Below are 19,226 nucleotides of genomic sequence, written 5' to 3'. Positions count from 1 at the left end.
TTAGGTTCTGACTTGGTTATTTTTAACAGCTCAACATGGCTTCACGGCTCAAGGTGACCTAAACCTTAGCAGCTCACAGGGGGCCTGTTTGATTGTTGCCAAAACTAACTGAAGTCAAGGTCCGCCGAGAGGTTTGTTTGGAACGGCTGACAACACACACAGTTGTTATCAGCTGCTCGGTGGAGGTGAAACTTTAGCAGTTACACAATTTTTGGACCGTTACATTCTTACATAAGCAAATAAACATTCTTAATTGCAAGCGTGAATGTCAGCAGCTCGCTGGTGATGAAAGTTGCTCTCAAGTATATGATCTGACCCAGAGCACAGGGTGGAGGAAAACCTGATATTAATGTGGGAACGCTTGGCTCACACTGACTCTGACTCAGACGGTCATAAGCTCCAGTACATGCAAGTAAATCCTCTTCAAGGTTCTTCACGTTTTGTCTCTAAAAAGGACAAATTGTATCATTTTCAGTAAAGGATGATTCAACACTGACTTCAGGCAAAGATAAAACTATGATTCACAATCATGCTTTATTCTTACTGCTTTCTTATAAAAGAATCAAATAAAAGACTCTTTCAAGATCTCACACATGGCTCAGTCTCTTAGTCCTCAGTCCGTGTCTCGTTTTCTTTAACTAAACTATACCTTTCTTTACACCATTAGTCTCTTCGTCTTAAATATCTTTTATTAGCTTGTGACTTCAAACCAAAACTTCATTGATTGTCAACACAAAATCTATCTTAGCACCAGTACAATAAAACTGTACTTTTGCTCTTCAGAAATACTGTTTTCGAATGAGGGAGGAAAATCTCAGAATAAAGGGATCCTAATAAGTACATTTTAAAATGAAGCACCAACCATACAAAGCAACGGTTTCATAGATAGGCTGTCAGATACACAGGAGGTCAAATATATTAATGACTATTAAATTAGCACAACAAACAGTGTAAATAAAACACTGCAACACAAAGCATTCTGGGGTCTGGAAACACCATACTGGGACACCACAGGGGACAGTCGTGGCTGCAGTAAGGAGGGCATTTTAGCTCCTCAGACTCCGGACTCCTCTGGGACATCCGTTCTGGGGAGATCAGTTCATGAGGAGTGCATCCTGGGAAATGGAGAACACCACTATCGGTCCAAGTCTGTAAACAAGCTCTCAATCTCAAGGTCCAACAGAAAATATGAGAGGAAACATTTGATGCTGTGAGCAGGGACAGCTCAGTCCTGTCTGGGCTCACTTAGTGAAATGTGGAGGGAAATTAAACAACCTAAGCTGCTAGGTCCGTTCGTTAGTGATCCCTCACAGATGGTGAAGTGAAAAGGGGAGAGGAGCGGAAATGAATACGAGGCTCTGAGCTGGGTGGCGGATTCGGTTTGACGGGTATGTGCTGTGGTCTCCAGGTCGACGCAGAGAAACGCCCGGGCCAACGGCCATCCTGACATAAGAGTCTTAGCTTTATGCAAGAGTTCACCAGGATAAAAGCCTTGGATTATCTCCCATCGAAAAATAGCAGTTTTCCTCAGGAACAAACCAAAACATAGATCCCGAACCATAACCTGCCTCGTTCCACAAGAATACCGTTATATAACCAAATGTGTTAACCCTGATGGCAAGATATACATATACACTACCATGTACATACATAATCAATATAAAAGGTTTGCTCAATAGTTCTCATGTATTCAAATATACCTAAAGATAGGAACCTGAAAGCTGCTTTCTATCACTGACCACCCCCGTGTGCAGGTCCTTGTGATCACTAAATCACTTTCTGTGAGGTCAAAGGTTATCAGTGGAGTGTCAGAGTCATTAGTGTAGCTGGAGTTAAAACCCATGACTTTTCTTACAGCGGACGGAGGGGTTTCCTTAGAGCTGCTGCTTGCAGGACTCGGGCTGACACACTTGTCCTTGCGGTGCTAGAGAGGCTATCGGCTGCAGGGCTTCCCTGTGTTTGTTAGCGTCTCTTCCTTCTCATCCTCCTCCTCCTCCTCCTCATCGACTTCATGTAGGATGTGAATGGAGGAACCCAGTAGTCTCTGGAGTTCTGGTACAGTGCGCACTAGGTCCACAAGTCCCTCCTTGTCCTCATCCTCCTCTTCCTCTTCCTCCTGCTCCTCCTCCTCTTCCCTCTCCTCCTTTTTGTTTTTGTAGGGAGACGCTAAAGCGGAGCTCACCTGGCTGACAGACACCTGCCTCCAGAGCTCAGCGCGGGGCAAACTCACCACCTCCATGTGGGGGTAGCGCGCCCGGAAGATCCGTGCTGACATCTTCAAGCGCTTCAGGACGTCTGTCAGGAGGAACCAGTTGCAGAACCTGATGAAGAGAAACAAGTGTGGCACGTTACTCTAACATCTGCTCTGGCTGCTGTAAGGTGTGATAGTTTTTCATCAATTAACCTTTGATCGTGCATAAATCGAATATTTTTTCAGGCAGCCTTTGTGGCTGATTTTTTAGGTCCTTGATCGTCTCAATGATTAAATAATTACTAGCAATTACCATAATTACTTAATATCTTGTGCCTGCCTCACCAGCAATATTAAATCTGGACTCACCCCTGTGTTAATGACACCTGAACATGATAGCACGGTAGGAGAGGCTCGTCGGAAAACTCAAATAAAAGGCAGTCTCTGTCCGAGTCGCGCTCCGTCGGCCCGGTCGCGTTCTCCTCCAGCTCCTGATTCTGCTCCGACAGCAGGAAGTCCCAGCACGGCTCCTGGTCAGTCTCTGTGAAAAAAAGTGCAGCGAGATGAGAAGAGGAGGAGGGGACTCGGCTCTATTACACTGTGCTGAGACGCCCTCTAGTGGACGGTCCACTCGTACCAACCACCCCACGACTCCACAAGGAGGAAGGAGACGGGTCTTACCAAACAGGGAGCTGCTGTAGAAATCCCAGGGTAAACTAGGATTCTGTTCATTTCGGCCTTCGAGGTCTGTAAAATATTCTGACACAAACAGGTAAGTGTTAGATAGAAAGTACAATGTGTGGAGGGTCTAAGTTTGTATTTTCCTTTTTCCTATTTTCTGTTTTTGTGCAACACATACAAAGCAAAGGAAAAAAGTCCCTAACGAGATTTTGACCGACCTGTAAGTAATCATTTTACTCGTGTTAATAAGCAAAATTGTGACGACAAAAATTCTGAGCAGCTATATTTAATTAATTGAATAATGGCCTTTTTATCAATCAGTGACTTACAAAGTTATTTAAAGCTATTTAAAAGACGACATGGAGTCTCTGATTAAAGGTTAACTGGGGAGCTCTGGAGGTTTCAGCACTGACAACCTCTCAACAACACTCAACATCTGACTTACTTTGCAGCCTCAACTTATTTTCTAAAGGTATCTAAAAACATTTTGTTTCATAGCATTGAAATGCTATGAAACAATGAGGGATAACGTGATTCAGATGGAAGACAACAAAAGAGTCTGAGTCACAACTCAAAGAGCAAACAGTTACTGTCAAACCCTCTGTGGAGACAAGATTTGGGAGTGTTTTCACAAATATGCTGCAAACTACACAGTGTTTATTGCTCACTTTGCCAAATGTAATGTAGTGGGAGTGGGCAGAGGTTATTAATGTGTTAACACACAACTTAATGACTAACTAAACTTGGCAAAAACTACCACCATTATGTATTTTTACATCTTATTTTAATTAACATCATTATAACTGTTTATTTAATTAAAGTATTTGTTGACATAACCCTTAATTTAGCCTGAAGGAAAATAACGCTCCAACAATTTGGTAATGTTTCTATTTATGCAGTGGAGGTTCTATGAATGGAAGCGAACTAAGAGCAGGAGCTACCTGTGAGGAAGGTCTTCATGCTTTGACTGTGTGCCAGTTTGACAGGCGTGTGTCCAGAGTATGTGGCCAGCGTCGGATCTGCCCCGTGGTTTAGAAGTAACCAGACGATTGGAAGATTATCGCTTGCTACTGCATCGTGGAGAGGCCTAAGAACAAACCAACAAACCAACATGGCACAATTGTCTTTCGTCTGCTGCACAACTTTGTAGATTTTGAACTTCGGGAGTGAAGTGAAGTTACCGTGTTCCATCCTGGGCGCTACAGTTGACGTCGGCACCGTGTTTCAGCAGCATCTGGACAATCTGAGGCCAACCTCGAGAGGACGCCTCATGGAGAGCAGTGTAACCAGCGTTGTCGCGGCGATTGACCTCCCTGATATCTTTTTCCAGACAGTACTGGACTACGTCCTGCAAAGAGAAGTTAGGTAAGTAGTAAGGTAGAATGCCCCATTTCCACATCTTGACTAACATTAGGAAAATGTGGCATTTTACCTGATAGCCCAGTCGGGCCGCACGCTGCAACAAGGTCTCCCCAGCATTTTTATTGACAATTAGTCGCCGCACCTCTGGAGGAACAGGTATTTTCGGAGTAGAGTCTGGGACGCTGTGTCTTCCAGATGAGCCTTTCTTATTGTTCGGGGGTGAAGGCAAACCCTTTGGAGCGGGTGGAGGGCTTTCTGGTCTTTTTACATCGGCACAAGCCTCGTCCAGGGCAAGTGGGGCGACACGCTTGCCCAGACTGCTCCGTTTGGACTTCACCTGAAATGCAGATTTATTGGTCAGGGCAATGTGTGAAAGGGACTCTTTCATAATGCAACGCCAGCTTCTGGGATATTCTAGGTACCAGGCTCCGCTTATCAAAAACACGTGCTGTGGAATCGCATGTGTTCTTAAGTGAGACAAACACAGCCACAGGGGGGCACTGTAAGCTCATACATTACTGTAACCTAGCATGTTTTTTTAACCCTCTACCGTTCAAAATGAAGCAGCGTCAGCGAGTGACTTACCTTCTGCTCATAGCTGTCACTCAGGTGCTTGCTTTTGAACTTTCTCTTCCCTGAAGGCTTGTCACCGCTCTCCGGCGACGCCTCGCTCTCGTGGTACCGGGCTGTTCCTGAGCGAGTTACCGACGGTCTCTGCACTGGTTCTGGACTGGAGGCAATGGGACTCGGAGAGCGCTCTATCTGTGGATCTGCAGTGACAAATCGGACCAGACATTAGGCCCACAACCAAAATGTGTTACTGGAGCGTAATTTAGGTGGTGTTTATTGGCAACATCACACAGGCCGGTACTTCCTCCTTCCACCAATGACTTTTGGCTTATCCATCTTATCTGCCAAAACAGGGTAATCTCTATGTTTCATCTACTCTGCTCTACTTTTTTCAATCCTACGCCCCAGTCTGACACATTTCTGTAAATCCTTCACATATACACCTTATACAGTGATGCCATGAGCCCATTAGAAATGTCTCTGTTTATGCATAAACGCAACCTGAAACATAGGATGGTTAGCGAGAAAGTGTGAAACTAAAAACACATTACAAAACTCAGCTTAATAATTTGCGTTTTAAATAAGCTTGGGGAGGTTTTGAAACCCATTCCCTCCTAACAGAACCGATACAGCTTCATTCCACTGTATATCTAAAGGTGGATGGAAAGATTCCCTGACTTGGACCAGACCATGCTGTACCAAAGGCCAGGACCAACCCATGATCCTGTCACCAACATGTTTCACAAATGAGACCAGGTTCTTACTGGAACACAGTCAGGTTGTCACCAAACACAACACAACATACATACATACATAACATAAACACAACATAATTTAAGTCTCATCCGTCCACAAAACATTCATCCAGCAGCATTCTGTCTCATCAGCGTGGCCTTGAGCAAACCGTAGACGGCTTCCTTTTAGTAAATGTGCCATGCAGAGCATCCACTACTCTTTTGTACGGTCTTCAGAAATCGCAGTTGTTCAAGCAACGGCACAGTTTGACATCAAACCTGCTGGAGTGAAGACCCAGATATATCCGATCTGAATAAAGCAAGGCCTCCCAGACTCTCAGCTTTTCGTCATTGCATGGATTCAAACATGTGCCTCTGATTTGCCATGAAATAAACAGACAGAGGTTTACATAGTATTAACATAAATAGCGAGACTGGGCAATATTCCTTAGGGAATATTAAGGATCTCCTGATTTATAAAAAGGGACATCTACTATACACCTACTTCAGCAGAATATGAGAATTTGCCTCTGCCCACATGACATTTGTTACATATTTTAAAAAAAAGATCTGAAACAATCTACAACAACAACGCTATCAATTACAATTTATCAGGCTGATTTTTGAGGAAAAAGGTGTTTGGTTTATTCAAAATGAATAAAACAAATATCTCCCTATTAACAGGCGCAAGGAAAATTAAATTTTACTGATCAATTCACTTGCCAATTATTTTTGATATATGCGCTAATTGTTTGGTCAATAAAATGTCAAATTATAATTTAGCATGTCCTCGATCATTTCAGATTAAAAACCTGGGAGCAGTTAACTCTACCGACCTCCAGCGAGAAGCTGCTTACCTGCTGGAGCTCCACCGTCCTGTCTCAGTGAGTCCGACTCCTCCGGGTTCTCTGCATCTTCCAGCTTGTCTTTCTCTGTAATGTATTCCCCGCTCTGATACTTTTTGCTCCGGCATCGTCTGCGTTTCTTATGAGGAGGCGAGTCGCCCTCTGCGCTGGCCGTCTTCCCTTTCACCGGATACGCTCGGTCGGGTGCTGGGGTGGAGCGAGGTCTCCCTCTTGGACGGCGTGCGGGTTGGACAGGAGTGGAAGGGGGAGATGGGGAAGTGGTGGGAGCAGACATTTGTTGAGGTGGGGCCGGAGGTGGAGGTGAAGGTGTCGCGAAGCCCCAGAGGTCGAGTCGGGCCTCATCGGCTCGCCGTCGCCCTCGCCTCAGTCTTGGGAACGAGCTCTCTGCAGTGTCGGTGTCCTTATTGGACATATCAGAGCTATTCAGGGAGACCGGGGTCTCGACGGTCAGAGGACTGCTGCCAATATCTGGAGCAGATTAAATCACAATGGATTGTTACGCTCACCACTGTTTCTATGCATGGAGGTATCACAGAGCCATAAAAATGCAATCCAGACACTTTGAGAGGCATTTTCTTTCTGCCTAATACACACAATGGACAAGAATTCTCAAGTCGGCTGCAGGCTATTATCTGAAGAGGTAAAGCTATGAGAAGTGTGGACTTGCTTAAATGTGAATACAGAAAAAAGGCTACATGTTAACATAAAATAAGGGGAAGCATTATTAGATTGGTGAGAGAAATCACAGGAATCTGCTGCAACAACGTTCAGAGTTTGGAGTCAATGCCAGAAGAAAATGATAAAACAAAGACTGTACCTGGTTTGTTGCTGGTCCTTTCTTCACTTTTGTTGGGACTGATCTTGTCCCTTGAAATTGGCGTTGGCTCCAGCACAGGTGCACATTGTTTCTTCTGTTAAAATACACAGGGGATAGAGTGAGCGCACCGTATAGGATGCTATTGATCAAAAAGCTTTCATGGTGATGGAGAGCATGTCACGGACTCACAATGAGCCTGTGGAAGCAAAATCATCAGTCACAGATTAGTCTTGGGAGAGGAAACCGTCCTATTCATTAGAGGTGATCTAAGAGTTATGAAAAGTGACCGATTCTTGAATACTGTCCCAAAGTAAACAGCCCTGTAGTTAGAAAGAACTTACCTTCTTTTGTGAAGACGCTTTGTTTGGCAGGTTCTCTGCGTCTTGTTTCCGTCCTGTCGCCTTGTTTGAAGCCTCAGCTGGCGACTTCTCCTTCGCAGGCTTTTTGGGGCTGCTTTTCTTCGCTTTGAGGGCAGCCGCTTTCGCTTTGGTTGGCGACTCCTCTTTGGTAGCGCTCGCTTTCTTCTCAAACCTCTCGCCTCCCGCCGCACACTGGCCTGTGAGAAGAGACGCCACCATGCCCTCGAATTTCTCACTGGGATGACTGTCTGACGCCCCACTTTCTTGCTTTGGTACCTCTCCCTCCAGCACCTGGGCGAGTTTGCTCTCCATCCTGTTCCCATTGGCTGGTGCATTGCGAGGACCCTGGCCGGTGGGTTTTGTTTGTCCCGCAGGTTTTACGGTCTCAGTATCATTCTCCAAAGACGCCTTCTCGTGTCTTTTAACATTCTGACTCGAATCCCCTTGTGATGCCGCGCCAGGCCACTTATCCACAGGCCAATATGATGGATACTGGAAAGTGTGTTTGGACTGGGCGTCATTACTCCCAGCGACTGTGTTTACATCATCCTTTCGGGACGCAACAGGTGAGGCTTGAGCATTCCCCTCACCTGTTGTTTCCAGAGTCTGCTGCTTCACAATGGACGCGAGGTTGGACAGAGGAGACTTCATTCTCTCCCACTTATCATCCTCGGGTTTGGGCGGGCTGTGACAAGCGCTCTGAAACTTAGATCCTTCTGCAACTGTGTTTCCTTTGGTCTTTTGGGATCCTTGCGTGGATTTTTTTTGAACAGATGAGGCTTGATGGTGAGGATGAGACGACTGTTGCCACGCTGGGTTTAGAACAGCCGTGGGGTACGGCACTGCCGTCTTACCATGTCCAGATTTCGGATGAATCTGAGTATTAGCCGAGTTCGACAGGACAGTCGTTAGGCCTCCTTTAGATGGACAGTTCTTAGTTAGTATGGCTGTGCTGGTGTTTTTAACATGCTTGACACCATGAGCATGTTGGTTGCCCTTCATCAGACAGGATGGCTTCTTTCCTCCGGAGGCCACATGTTCTCCTTGATCAATTATAGATATGAACTCCTGCTTTGCAAAACTCTGGAATTCATCTGCAAAAGTCCCTTTTCCATCTTTGCCGCAAAGAGTTGAAGCCAGAATAGGGCTAGCCACGCCTACATAGGTTCCCGGGATACTTTTCACAGAGTCTTGTGACGATCCCTTTCCCCAGTTTGGTTTGGGATCTGGGACTTGGTGATTTGGAGGCCTGGTTATTTGTTTCTGATGAGAACCGTTTCTGTGGGTGTTGGGTAGGATGGGGTATTGCACGGCTGAGTTATAAGTTGTAGGTGTGGACATTTTTGAGTTTAAAAAATCTCTTTGATTCAAGTCATTATTGTGAGGCTCCATCGAGGAAACTGGAGGGTCGTTTATGCATTTGGGACGCTTTGATTTTGCAGACAAATCAAGAGGGACGTCCCTCGGTTCGACCGAGCCGGCCGTGTGGTCGTCTGGAGCCGACGGAGGTGTGGTTTTAAGAGCGCCCACGATCGCCTTGTCTACGCCGCTGCCTTTCTCCACATGGTTCAGCAGCCTGCTCTGAGAGGCGATGCTGGCCAGCGCAGAGCCGCAGCAAATGGCAGCAGTGGGAGACAAGGTGTAGCGGGTGGGCGCTGCAGAAGTTAATGACGGATGCTGCAACGGCAGGGCTACGGCTGGTGAGGCTACCACTGATGCTAAGGATTTATGCTCTCCTACAGGTTTGGAAGCTTTGCTTGATGAATGGTTAGATTTTAGCTTGGAGCTCGACGTGCCCGCTTTCTTCTCTCCCGCTGGAGTCCGGCCCACAGAGAACGGATAGGGATAGGTCCGCATGAGGTGTGCTCCTCCGACACCTGAGCTTTGCGACTGGATTTCCTTCTGAAACTGACTAGCCGTGGCTTCTCTCAGGGCTGCAATCTGACCCAATGCTGGTGGAAGAGTGATTTTACAAAGTGGAGAGGAAAAATTTGTGGGGGGAAGGAAGGCCACAGGCTGGGCTGGTTTGAACATAGCGGAGCACTGATACCCCGACGAAACACTTTGCACAGATTGCGTTTGAGGATGTGTCTTCTTACTGGAGGCCACGGAGTTGTGACACGGGTTGAGTGAGTCGTCCCGGCTGGCTTTTACGCCACTGGACCACTGGGGAGCGGGGAACACCCCAACCCCATCGCCCTTGAGTTTAGAGGCCTCTGCCCTTTTGTCTGCTCTTTTCTCTGAACTGGCGACTGCTGAGCTGGACATCGGCGCATTGTTGGGCTGCTGGGGTGAAGAAAGCTCCGGGCTGTGGTTGTAATTGCTAGTGTCCAGGCAGGTTTTCGCTGTCTTACAGTCCGTCGTTGGAGTGGTCTTGTTTTGCTGACTGAGGGTAACATCTCCTCTAAACTCAGGGGGGAGCGTCTGGGGGGGATTTCCCACCATAATAGTGGACGCTTTATTTGGAGCACTGATCTCTCTGCTCACCGTGCCTCCATCCCCTACATTCATTAGTGTAGGATCCACCTGAGTAATAAGAGAAGTTCATGAGGCCAGTGATAATTAGATAAGAGGAAAGAATGTATAATCTAACATCTTACTGCAATAAAAAACAATTACCTGCATAGGTGTTTCTTCAACACAACATGCCTCTGGGTAGCTGAGTCAGTCGGGTGAGTTTTCCGTAAATACAGCGATACCCTGCAAAATAAAGAGAAGAGCACTTAATGCTATCACTATTAAATGAATATCATTTCATCTTTTATGAAGGAATGAGGCCCGGGAGAGTCTATGCGACAGCGGTGGATTTGGAGTAAACAGAGATTGAAAACTTCCTTTCTTTGAGATGAGAGCCCATATATTAACAATTTCCTCAGCACATCATTTAAATTAGTAGAGAAGTATGGTGCACTGAGGAACGTATTGGTTTTGTTGTTCCCTTTGGTTTTAGTTGTTTGCACAGTGGGAGCAATTTGTCAGAGCTCATCGATCCAGAATGTGAATTGTCTTTAGTGGAGATGAGACTATTCAGTGGGTGAAATGAGACTTAATGTGTCAGTTACAAAATGGGGAAATCATGAGCCGACGGCCTCCCAACAAAGACCAGAAGAACCAGTCACTGCCGTCACATGTGCTGCATGTTTCTCTGCGCTACCGTTCCCATCCATCTTAAATGTGGTTTCTGGGTTCACACTGGAGCAGAAACAAGGCCAACGTCTCCTTTCGCTGAATGAGGAACAGCTTTAAAAACTTGTGAATCCTTTTGCACAGCGATGGTCAAATATGTCAATTCAAAGAACCATAAGAAACAAAAATATTTGAGCATATGTGAACTTCACATGTCAGTAATTGTAATGTATGTTTACTGTGGATTAAATATGCAACACGAAGCTGTACTAAGGTGGACAACATATAAAAACATTTAGTACTATGCTCTGTATCAGCAGATTGTCTATATTAAAAGGGTCAGGAAAAATCAAACTACAGTTGGGACACACCCGGGTTTCAACTGAGCCCAGCGATTTTCCTGACCAGAAATGCTTAGCGCATTCACGTCCAAACTAGGGTATTGCTCAGAGGGGGCCGTGACCCCCGGGGGCCCCGGGCTGTCGCTGGTAGGCCTATTCACTGATCCATCCAATCAGCTGTGACTTCGCCAATGATCTTACATTAGTGAGTGGCAGCCTGCTCCTAGATGATTAAGCCGTGCACTCCAGTGATTGTTACCTGGATTATCTGTGGCTGTACAGGTAAATGTTTGATTACAGCCCAGTGTCCCCCTCAGATTTCAGGTGGGACTCCTTTAGTGCTCGTTAGGCTTATGTGAAATTAGACGTGACATCCCACCATTCCATTAACTCACATGCACAGCAGACAGCACCCATTATTAATAGTAATAATTGAAGAGATGATCCAGCCTGATGTCATATCAAAACAAATATTTGAGACGCTCTCGTGTGCGCCGGCGACACACGCCAGAGCAGCCCCACGGTATGTGGGAAGATGTGAGCGCAGGCGAGCGCATCTGCAAGTGAATCAGACGAATCCAAAAAAAAAAAGACTGGGCAGGAAAATCTATGTCAGAGCTTTGGGGGGAATGGGAAACGCTTCCTTCTGGAGTCAACGAAACACGGAGATGATGCACATAATGACCGACACACCAATCTCTGCTGGAATCTGCGAGCGAGGGAGTGGGGACTGAAAGGGATCCAGCGATGCAGATACGGCTCCGTGCAAGGAGGGTCTGCATTCATTACCGTACAACAGTTGCTCACAGCTAGTTGGTCTTCGTACGCGGTCTGGTTTGAATCCGCTCGCCCCGATGGACGCCAATAAACGTATGCAGCAGCGCTGAGACGGAAACAAACTCGAGCCTGACATCACCTCTGGGAGGGAGGGGAGGGGAGGGAGGGGGCGAGTCAGCCCCTCCGCACACGTCCCAATGTCACATCTGAAAAGTGGACAATAAAAGAGCACATGCACGCAGCGGGCACCGGGACGCGTTTCTATAATACCAGCATCAGCACGCAACAACTCCGGAGAGCTCGCGCTCGCTCGCTCGCTCGCTCGCTCGCTCGCTCGCGCTGGCTGGAGATGGCGAGCAGTCACCATCACGAGAGAATGGCATCCGGCTCTCAGGTGATCGGTGCATCTGCACACAAACACAACGCGCAGCTGGTCTTCGTGTGGGAAAAGAGAGAGAGAGGGAGAGGGAGGGAGGGAGAGAGAGAGGGGGGATGTGTGAGGGGGGGGGATTTACTGCAAGTGACCAGAGAAACTCCCTCCTGCGAGCGGCTGCGTCGGGGGCTCGCAATGTGGCGACGCTGTCACACGTCCCCGCCTGATAAGGTGAGTCCACATCAAGGCAAAACAAGGCGCCCGGACAAAGAGCGGCGACGCGAGCAAACAAAACTCCGGACCGTCATCCCGTGTCGTCGCGCAGCCCCGCGTGCAGCGCGCCGCTGGACGCCCGTACAAAGACACGCGCACACACACACACACACACACACACACACACACACACACACAAAGGTGCAAACACAGAAGCTGCGATGAGTTACACGCAAATACGGAGGGAAAAGTGACCGGATGAACTGCCCGAGGGCTGGGCCACACAACTTATTCCATTCCACGGCCGGCGCCGCCGGAGTGGCCGTGACAAACATTGTGTCTGAACTCCGCTGGCCACCTTTTGCCGCCGCCGCCGCCGCCGCGGGGTAGCTCCTCGGCTCCCCGGCTCTGCGCAGCGGAGTCTCCGCGAAGCCCCTCGCGCTCCTCCCGGTGCCTCGCGCGTCGAGGCAGGCTACTGTTATTTACCCCCGGCCGAACGAACGTTCGCAGCTCCCGCGTCGGCCCTTCGGCGGACCGACCGAGCCACTTCGGCGGCGAAGAGCGTTCAGCGAGCCCCCCGACCCGCCGAGCTCCGGGACTCTCTCTATCCCCCGCTCTCCTCGGAATATTGAATAATTCCTCCGCTAATCGGCAGCCGAGATAAAAGATGTGTAATGACACAAACAGTTACGAACCCGCTCGTCCAGATGGCATGTGAACGACGTACAGGCACGACTCGGGTACGGCGGTGACCAGCCTTTCGCCTCTGCCGTCCGCGGCTGCTCACTAATCTCGACGGTTTTCGGTTCTCAAAGTCCGGGGGGGGGGGGCGGGAGTGAGGGAGGGAGGGAGGAGGAGGGGAGGGCTGGAGGGGGGTCGCCAAGACAGTCCGTTCCGTATCTCCAGCCTCCAGTCTGGTGGGAGAGAGAGTGAGCGAGCGAGGGGCAGAAGGGTGCGCGGCGACAGCATGGGAGATGTAGTGCGCGCCTATCCACGCCCAGGATTAGACGCTGGAGAGGCTGGGAGGGGTGGGGACTGCAGGTACCGGCATGCAACGCGGGCTCCAGCCGCTCAAGGGGAATGGGGGATCGCGACCAAAGAGTGTAACGGTGCGCTAAACTGAAAAGGCTTATCGGGCTAACGAAGTAATGAACTGTATTTGTTTAAGCAAAGGCGGCTCCGAGTATCACTGAACCCGCGTGTGCGTCTGAGTGTCAGCCGGGTCAATTAACAGAGCAGCGGGTGATGACTGCGGAGCGGCACTGCTAAAGAATAAAAATTATTTAAAAAAAAGACAGAGTGGGAGAGGTTTGGGTCGGTTGCAGGGGAATAAACAGGAGGAAGCAGGGCTCTGGGTGTTAAAGGCTCTCCGGACGCATGCTGTAGGCTGCAGACTGATGGAGGAGCTGGGAGAAGATGGAGGGGCACCAGAGCCAGTCCCACTGGGCTTTGTACAGATTTTAAAAATCCATAATCACGTGAAACACCTTATTTTGCATAAAGTTTTGTTAAATTTGCATCAGTGCAATATATAAGTTCACTGGAGTCGAAAGCAGGGGCCCCAACACTGACCTCCATCTGTTCACTGGTGTGAGAAGCCCTGGAAATAAACAGTACACGGTGGCTTTGAACAGTTGTGGCCTCGCTATATTAAATGAACCATTTCCCACATTGTTTTACAGACTAAAAGCGATATCAGGAATCTGCAGAGTGGGGATTGTTATCTCGTCAGTGCCTCCTGTCCTTCAACACAAATACTGAAACGTTAGAGTCAATTCCAAACGCCAACAAACAGACAAGTCTTCTCTCACATGGTCCTGACAGCGAAAAGCGGATCGTGGCGATGACTGACAACAAAGAGACGGCCACTAATTCTGCAACGCATCTTAAGCTCACTGCCCCTTGCATCTTGCGGTGTGGTGTCAAAATCATTTCCTGTTATAATTACATCAGGTTTTAACTGGATTCATTCACAGCTGAACTAGAATCTAATGACAAAAACACAGAAGCTCTGCAAATTTAAAATTTCAATCAAAGCCAGTTAGGCCATTGAAACCTTTACGCTTCCCAAATAAAGTGGGTGGTTAGAGGAGAAGAGCGGCTGGATGCAGCAGGAAACTCTCCTGGAATGAATCAAACTCATATTTTTTTTTCAATTTAACTTCCACTTATTTTCAACTTTTTAAAGTACCCCCACTGCTGTGAAACAACGACGCCCATGTGGCGAATGACAACACACCTGCAACTGCCAGTCGCACACAGGTAAAAGTTTGAAGCACCCACACACACACTCTGGGGAGCCGAGTCTCCTCCAAGATGAACCAGCCCCCGTCTCCATAATCACACTTTGGCTCCGTGGTTAAGCAGCACAGGTTGCTGGCTGTAATTAGGCCACTTGTCTTACCTGGATACTGAAAGCGGTGCAGGCCTGCCGTTCGCAGGGGGTCCTCTTCTAGCCCAATAGATTTCCTACTTTTCTCAACACGCGTGGCGGTGAGGAAATAACCGTGCACTCACACACACAGCATACGTGCACGGCCGTCGCGCTACGGCGAGAGTTTGTTTACAACCGCGCGCGATCCGCGTCGTCTCCGGCCGCCGAGGAGGCGCGGGGACGACGGCCGAGTGCATCCAGGCGAGAGCCGAGCGGCCGGAAAACTACTTCGCAGTCGCCGCTATCGCGCAGCGGATCGGCGTGCGGGAGCCGCCAACCTGCCCCCTGCGCCGCTCGCTCAGTAATGGCCGCGTGCGGGCGGCCGCATCGCTGACAGATGGCCAGAAAGACGTGAAGCCGCGGAAGCCGAAAGGCACCGGCGCGGACGCGAGCGGGTCCTGCGCGAAAGTCGCCGGCGGACACATCGCATTGTGCCGGAGCCGGGGTAACCCGGGGACCTCGGCGACCGCGCACGAGCTATCCCGGTAGTGGCCGGCGGCTCGCGGCTTCGCCAATTATAGGCGAGTTCGCTTCACAGACGCCGCGTCAGACGTCTGAAGCTGTGAGCGGAAAACTTATGAGGCGTGCGACCGTAGATCCCTCGAGCGGCGATGTGGTATTCCGCACATGCGTTGCGTTAACTGCGATAGCACAGATCAAGGCACGTTGTTTATTTCGAAGGCCTGCGTTTTTTGTGTGAAGTGTGCCGTCTTCAAAGTGGGCACACGTACATACATACATACATGGTCATCTATGCGTGAGTCATATTGGAGATTATCGACCCTATTTAGGCCGCCATGGTTTCCAGCGACGAGGATGTCCCGTCTAAGTTCGTGGTTCACCTGGTCAGTGCCGGACGTCGAGGGTGGGAAGACGGAGGGGGGATGGACCGGGGAAAATCAAGCGCATTATTCTTCCATCTTGGTAGAAGTAATGAATTATTCTACAACAAACGAAGGGGGGTGGCAGCCAGGCGCAGGAGCATCAGGGGTGATGTGCTCGTTTGCCAGGTTCGAGCGGCGTCCGCGCGACGCTTTCGCACGCATCGCCTCGAAAATGCATCACTTCCAATACAGTTGGAGCGGCGACCGCATCCACAGCCGCCGCCGCCGCCGCCGCCGCGCGCGGACGGCGGACTCGCGTGGGCTGTGTCATCTCGACACCCAACTTGGCTCCCCGCGCATGTGACACGAACCTACATAGCGCCGTGGGATAAAAGCGAGGCGACACGGGCTCCGGCGAGGCGGCGGCGGCGGCAACTCGAAAATACGGATATCCAGGTCAAAGTTTGGCAGAGTTTCCCTCGCCCTCGATAGCGTTGTGCAATGCCCCCTTTAATGCCCCCTGCTCGCCCGTAACGCCTTTGTTATTAGTAATCGCGTGGTATTGCGCCGTCTTACCTTGCGCTCTGAGCCGTCGACCGCCACAAAGCCTGCACACAACGCAACAAGCTATTGTTGTCTCCGCACAGGCGTCCGTGCCGGGCCGGGGATGTGATTTGGAAGTAGAATGGACACAGTATGCTATATTGGCTTGTCCTCGCGATCTTCCCTTATTGCCAGTTTTCGGTCTGCAGCAGCTGGAGATGAAAATCGCGCACCCTGGGTCCTAACGCCGGGTAAAGCCCTACAGGTGAATAACAAGCAGACCGCTGCTCGCTGGGCTTGAATCTTTAATTGCAGTGGGCTCCGCTGGAGTCACATAAACGGCGCGTCTCGACTTTGCGTTGCTTTAAATTCAATAAAGACTCGCATTGCCCCCGAAGGGCGTGGAATTAACGCTGAATGGCGCCTCCGTTGCTGTTTTTCCACGTCCACGCAGGGCCCCGAAGTGTCAGAGGGGGCTAAAAAAACACACGGCTTCAGTTTGGAATAGAAAGTAAAAATGTCTGGATGTGGAAATGCTTGACCCGGGTTTAAATTAAAATGATAAAATAATCAACATGCACCACAGGCTGTGTGTGAGTTCACTGACAGGAAGCTTTGGACAGGACTCAACCTCCCCTCTTCACTTCCTGTGTGAAGAACGTGTACAGGTGCCGTTTTCAAGCAGTGGCAGCAGTTGGGAATAAAGATTAACCTGCAGTAAAGGTAGAAAAGAGGGGAAGTCGTGCTGAGCATAAAGGCATCGCCAGCAAGTCTTTGTTCTCTTGGCAACAGGTGAAGCAGACTTTCTAGAAGTACAATTACAGCACGGAGGATGTGGACAAAGGCCGAACCTCAGGCAGGCCGTGTCTTAAACGCATGCATCTGAAAGCACATCACATAGTGTTGCTTTCAATGACCGGCGCCGTTAAGGTCGACTCGTGTTTAACAAAAGAACAGCGGAGTGGTACCACAGAATACAGTGGAACAGTGAATTGTCATCCACTCAATATTGGGATTTGGCAACGTTTAATTTGTTTATTTTAACAATACAAGTTCTAAAGGTGTTAAGAGCCGTTTGAATGGGCTGAAACCTGCAGAGGATGTGAGCGTAGAAAGTTGAGGAGTTGCCTGGGAGGCGTGTGTGACTATCGCTACACACAAATGCAAATTAAAACACAGTGGCAGCAACAGCAAGTAGAAACAGTGCAGTTTTTTTAGAAAATGGTAGAAAAAAACACTCCAATTTGATTATATTACCATGTCGTTTAAGTATCTCATTTTGCCTCTAAAGGTTTGTTGCTTCTGGACTGTTTCTGGAGCAGATTGCGTGGGTCTCTCTGCCATTACTGACGAAATCCCCACAAACCCATTCGCACCCACAACAGAGTTCATTCTATGCTCACTGACCGTGCCAAGAATAGAGATATGATCAGTGTATAATACAAGACACGAAGCCTAATTGTTGTTTGACCCACAGCCGACTCTCATTGTTTTAATACTAAATTATCAGACTAGTTATGCTTTCTACTATCACATCCACATATTGTACAGTATGTTGAATTTGGAGCCCGTGGAAAACAGATCTAGCCTGTTTAATTTTTACCCTGCCCACATATGAATGTGCCTCCTCCATTAATTCCGGCCTGCTGCGTGTGCGCCAGGACCAGCGAGAACGCGGGCTCTGGCTGCGTCTCAAGGTGTGCCATTGTACCCCACACGATAAACAGATGCAGCCGCCATCCCCACGCTTCTCCCCGACGCAGCCTCGCGGCCCCCTTTCGCCCGCTGACTGGGGAGGCAGGAGGGCTGGAGTCAGAGGGGCTAAAAATGGAAGGACGATGCTGAAGGCGGGCAAATCGAGGAGAGGCGCGTGAAGAACAAACTCGCTGGTGTAAAAACTGACTTGGTCCCCGGAAAACGGCAACAGAGAGATTTTAGACCCCAAAGACTCTATTTTAGACTCTACAGAACAGGCTTAATGGCAACGTTTCATCATATAGTAGATCGAAATTAAAAACATGCACAAATAGTTCCATTATGATAAACTGGTTCTATGAGTGCAGACGTGGAAGCTGTAGTAGAACATGTGGGAAACAGGGCCTTGCAGATGTTGATGCATCTATTTAAAACATATCTTGGTAAATCTCTGATCATCATGTGGGATGTTTTTACAGCACATCTGTCACGTTCACACAAGCTGCTCGATGCATCGGTGTCTGACCCACGGAGCGACACGTTGCACTCGGCCGCGTGGTCGAAAGCCCACGTTTCCCAAAGCACTTGCTCTGCGAGTGTCGCCGTGTTGTAGCCCACGCTGGACCCGCGGACGCGGCGGGACCCAGCTCGGCCACCCGCCTGCTACGGAGCCGCGCGAGCGGCCATAAAGCGGTGACATCCGGAGGAAGCTCGACGCGCAGCCAGCAGCTGCCGAGACGCAGCGCGGAGGAACGGAAGGGACGCGGAAGCAGAGCTCGGCTGTGGCCTGTAGCCACGAAGCAGAGAGAAAGCCAGGAAGGCGCTGGATGTCGGCGTTGTCCTTGCATCACATCGCGGTGACAACACTTAATGAAACGATACAGCGTCATGTGCTAAGACACTTCTTAAGCGATGATATCGACTGTAGGCGATCGTCTGGTTCCATAGTGTAGCGGTTATCACGTCTGCTTTACACGCAGAAGGTCCTGGGTTCGAGCCCCAGTGGAACCAAGTTGTTTTTCTGACGTGAAGATTGAAAGACAAAAAGAGGAAAGAGAGTGGAGAATTGCACAACATTCGTAAAATACAACCTCACATCTTGTGCTTCTCTGCAACTTACTTGTTTTTTTTACACAATGCTGATGATTGACAGACGATTAACCTAAATCAGGTTCTGGATTCACAGATCTCACAATGAATGCATGCAGTCCATTTCTGGCTTTAAGCTATTTGTAGTATGTGTTAACAATAACAAAAAATAAAGTAAGATCATTTCAATCTCACAAATTTACACAATTTAATAAACAATAAGAGAAACAT

The 19,226-nt window shown here is 48.9% G+C and overlaps 1 protein-coding gene and 1 non-coding gene across 5 annotated transcripts; one reads left to right on the top strand and one right to left on the bottom strand.

The window, feature by feature from the left end:
• Nucleotides 1-515: 515 nt before the first annotated feature.
• bcorl1 (BCL6 corepressor-like 1) lies at nucleotides 516-16,501 on the bottom strand. 4 transcript variants are annotated; one of them, XM_029165358.3, is made up of 12 exons: nucleotides 16,245-16,501; nucleotides 10,200-10,280; nucleotides 7,563-10,106; nucleotides 7,222-7,315; nucleotides 6,396-6,872; nucleotides 4,820-5,004; nucleotides 4,305-4,571; nucleotides 4,054-4,220; nucleotides 3,814-3,959; nucleotides 2,873-2,950; nucleotides 2,561-2,732; nucleotides 516-2,321 (listed from the first exon to the last, which is right to left on the bottom strand). In XM_029165358.3, the coding sequence occupies exons 2-12, from the start codon at nucleotides 10,203-10,205 to the stop codon at nucleotides 1,934-1,936; spliced, it is 4,524 nt and encodes a 1,507-aa protein (XP_029021191.1). In that variant the 5' UTR covers nucleotides 10,206-10,280; nucleotides 16,245-16,501; the 3' UTR covers nucleotides 516-1,933. The 4 variants fall into 4 exon arrangements, with proteins under 4 accessions (XP_029021191.1, XP_055368221.1, XP_029021192.1 ...); XM_055512246.1 differs by lacking the exon at nucleotides 16,245-16,501 and adding an exon at nucleotides 15,588-16,040; XM_029165359.3 differs by lacking the exon at nucleotides 16,245-16,501 and adding an exon at nucleotides 14,815-15,503.
• A 2,343-nt stretch (nucleotides 16,502-18,844) lies between these two features.
• On the top strand, nucleotides 18,845-18,917 carry trnav-uac (transfer RNA valine (anticodon UAC)). Its single transcript has one exon. It is a non-coding gene; the product is annotated as a tRNA-Val (tRNA).
• The last annotated feature ends 309 nt before the right edge of the window (nucleotides 18,918-19,226 follow it).

This window comes from Betta splendens, chromosome 10 (assembly GCF_900634795.4).
Source record: "Betta splendens chromosome 10, fBetSpl5.4, whole genome shotgun sequence".
NCBI lineage: Eukaryota > Metazoa > Chordata > Actinopteri > Anabantiformes > Osphronemidae > Betta > Betta splendens.
The sequence above is the reverse complement of the archived record's forward strand: the minus strand, read 5'-3'. Positions and strand labels throughout refer to the sequence as shown.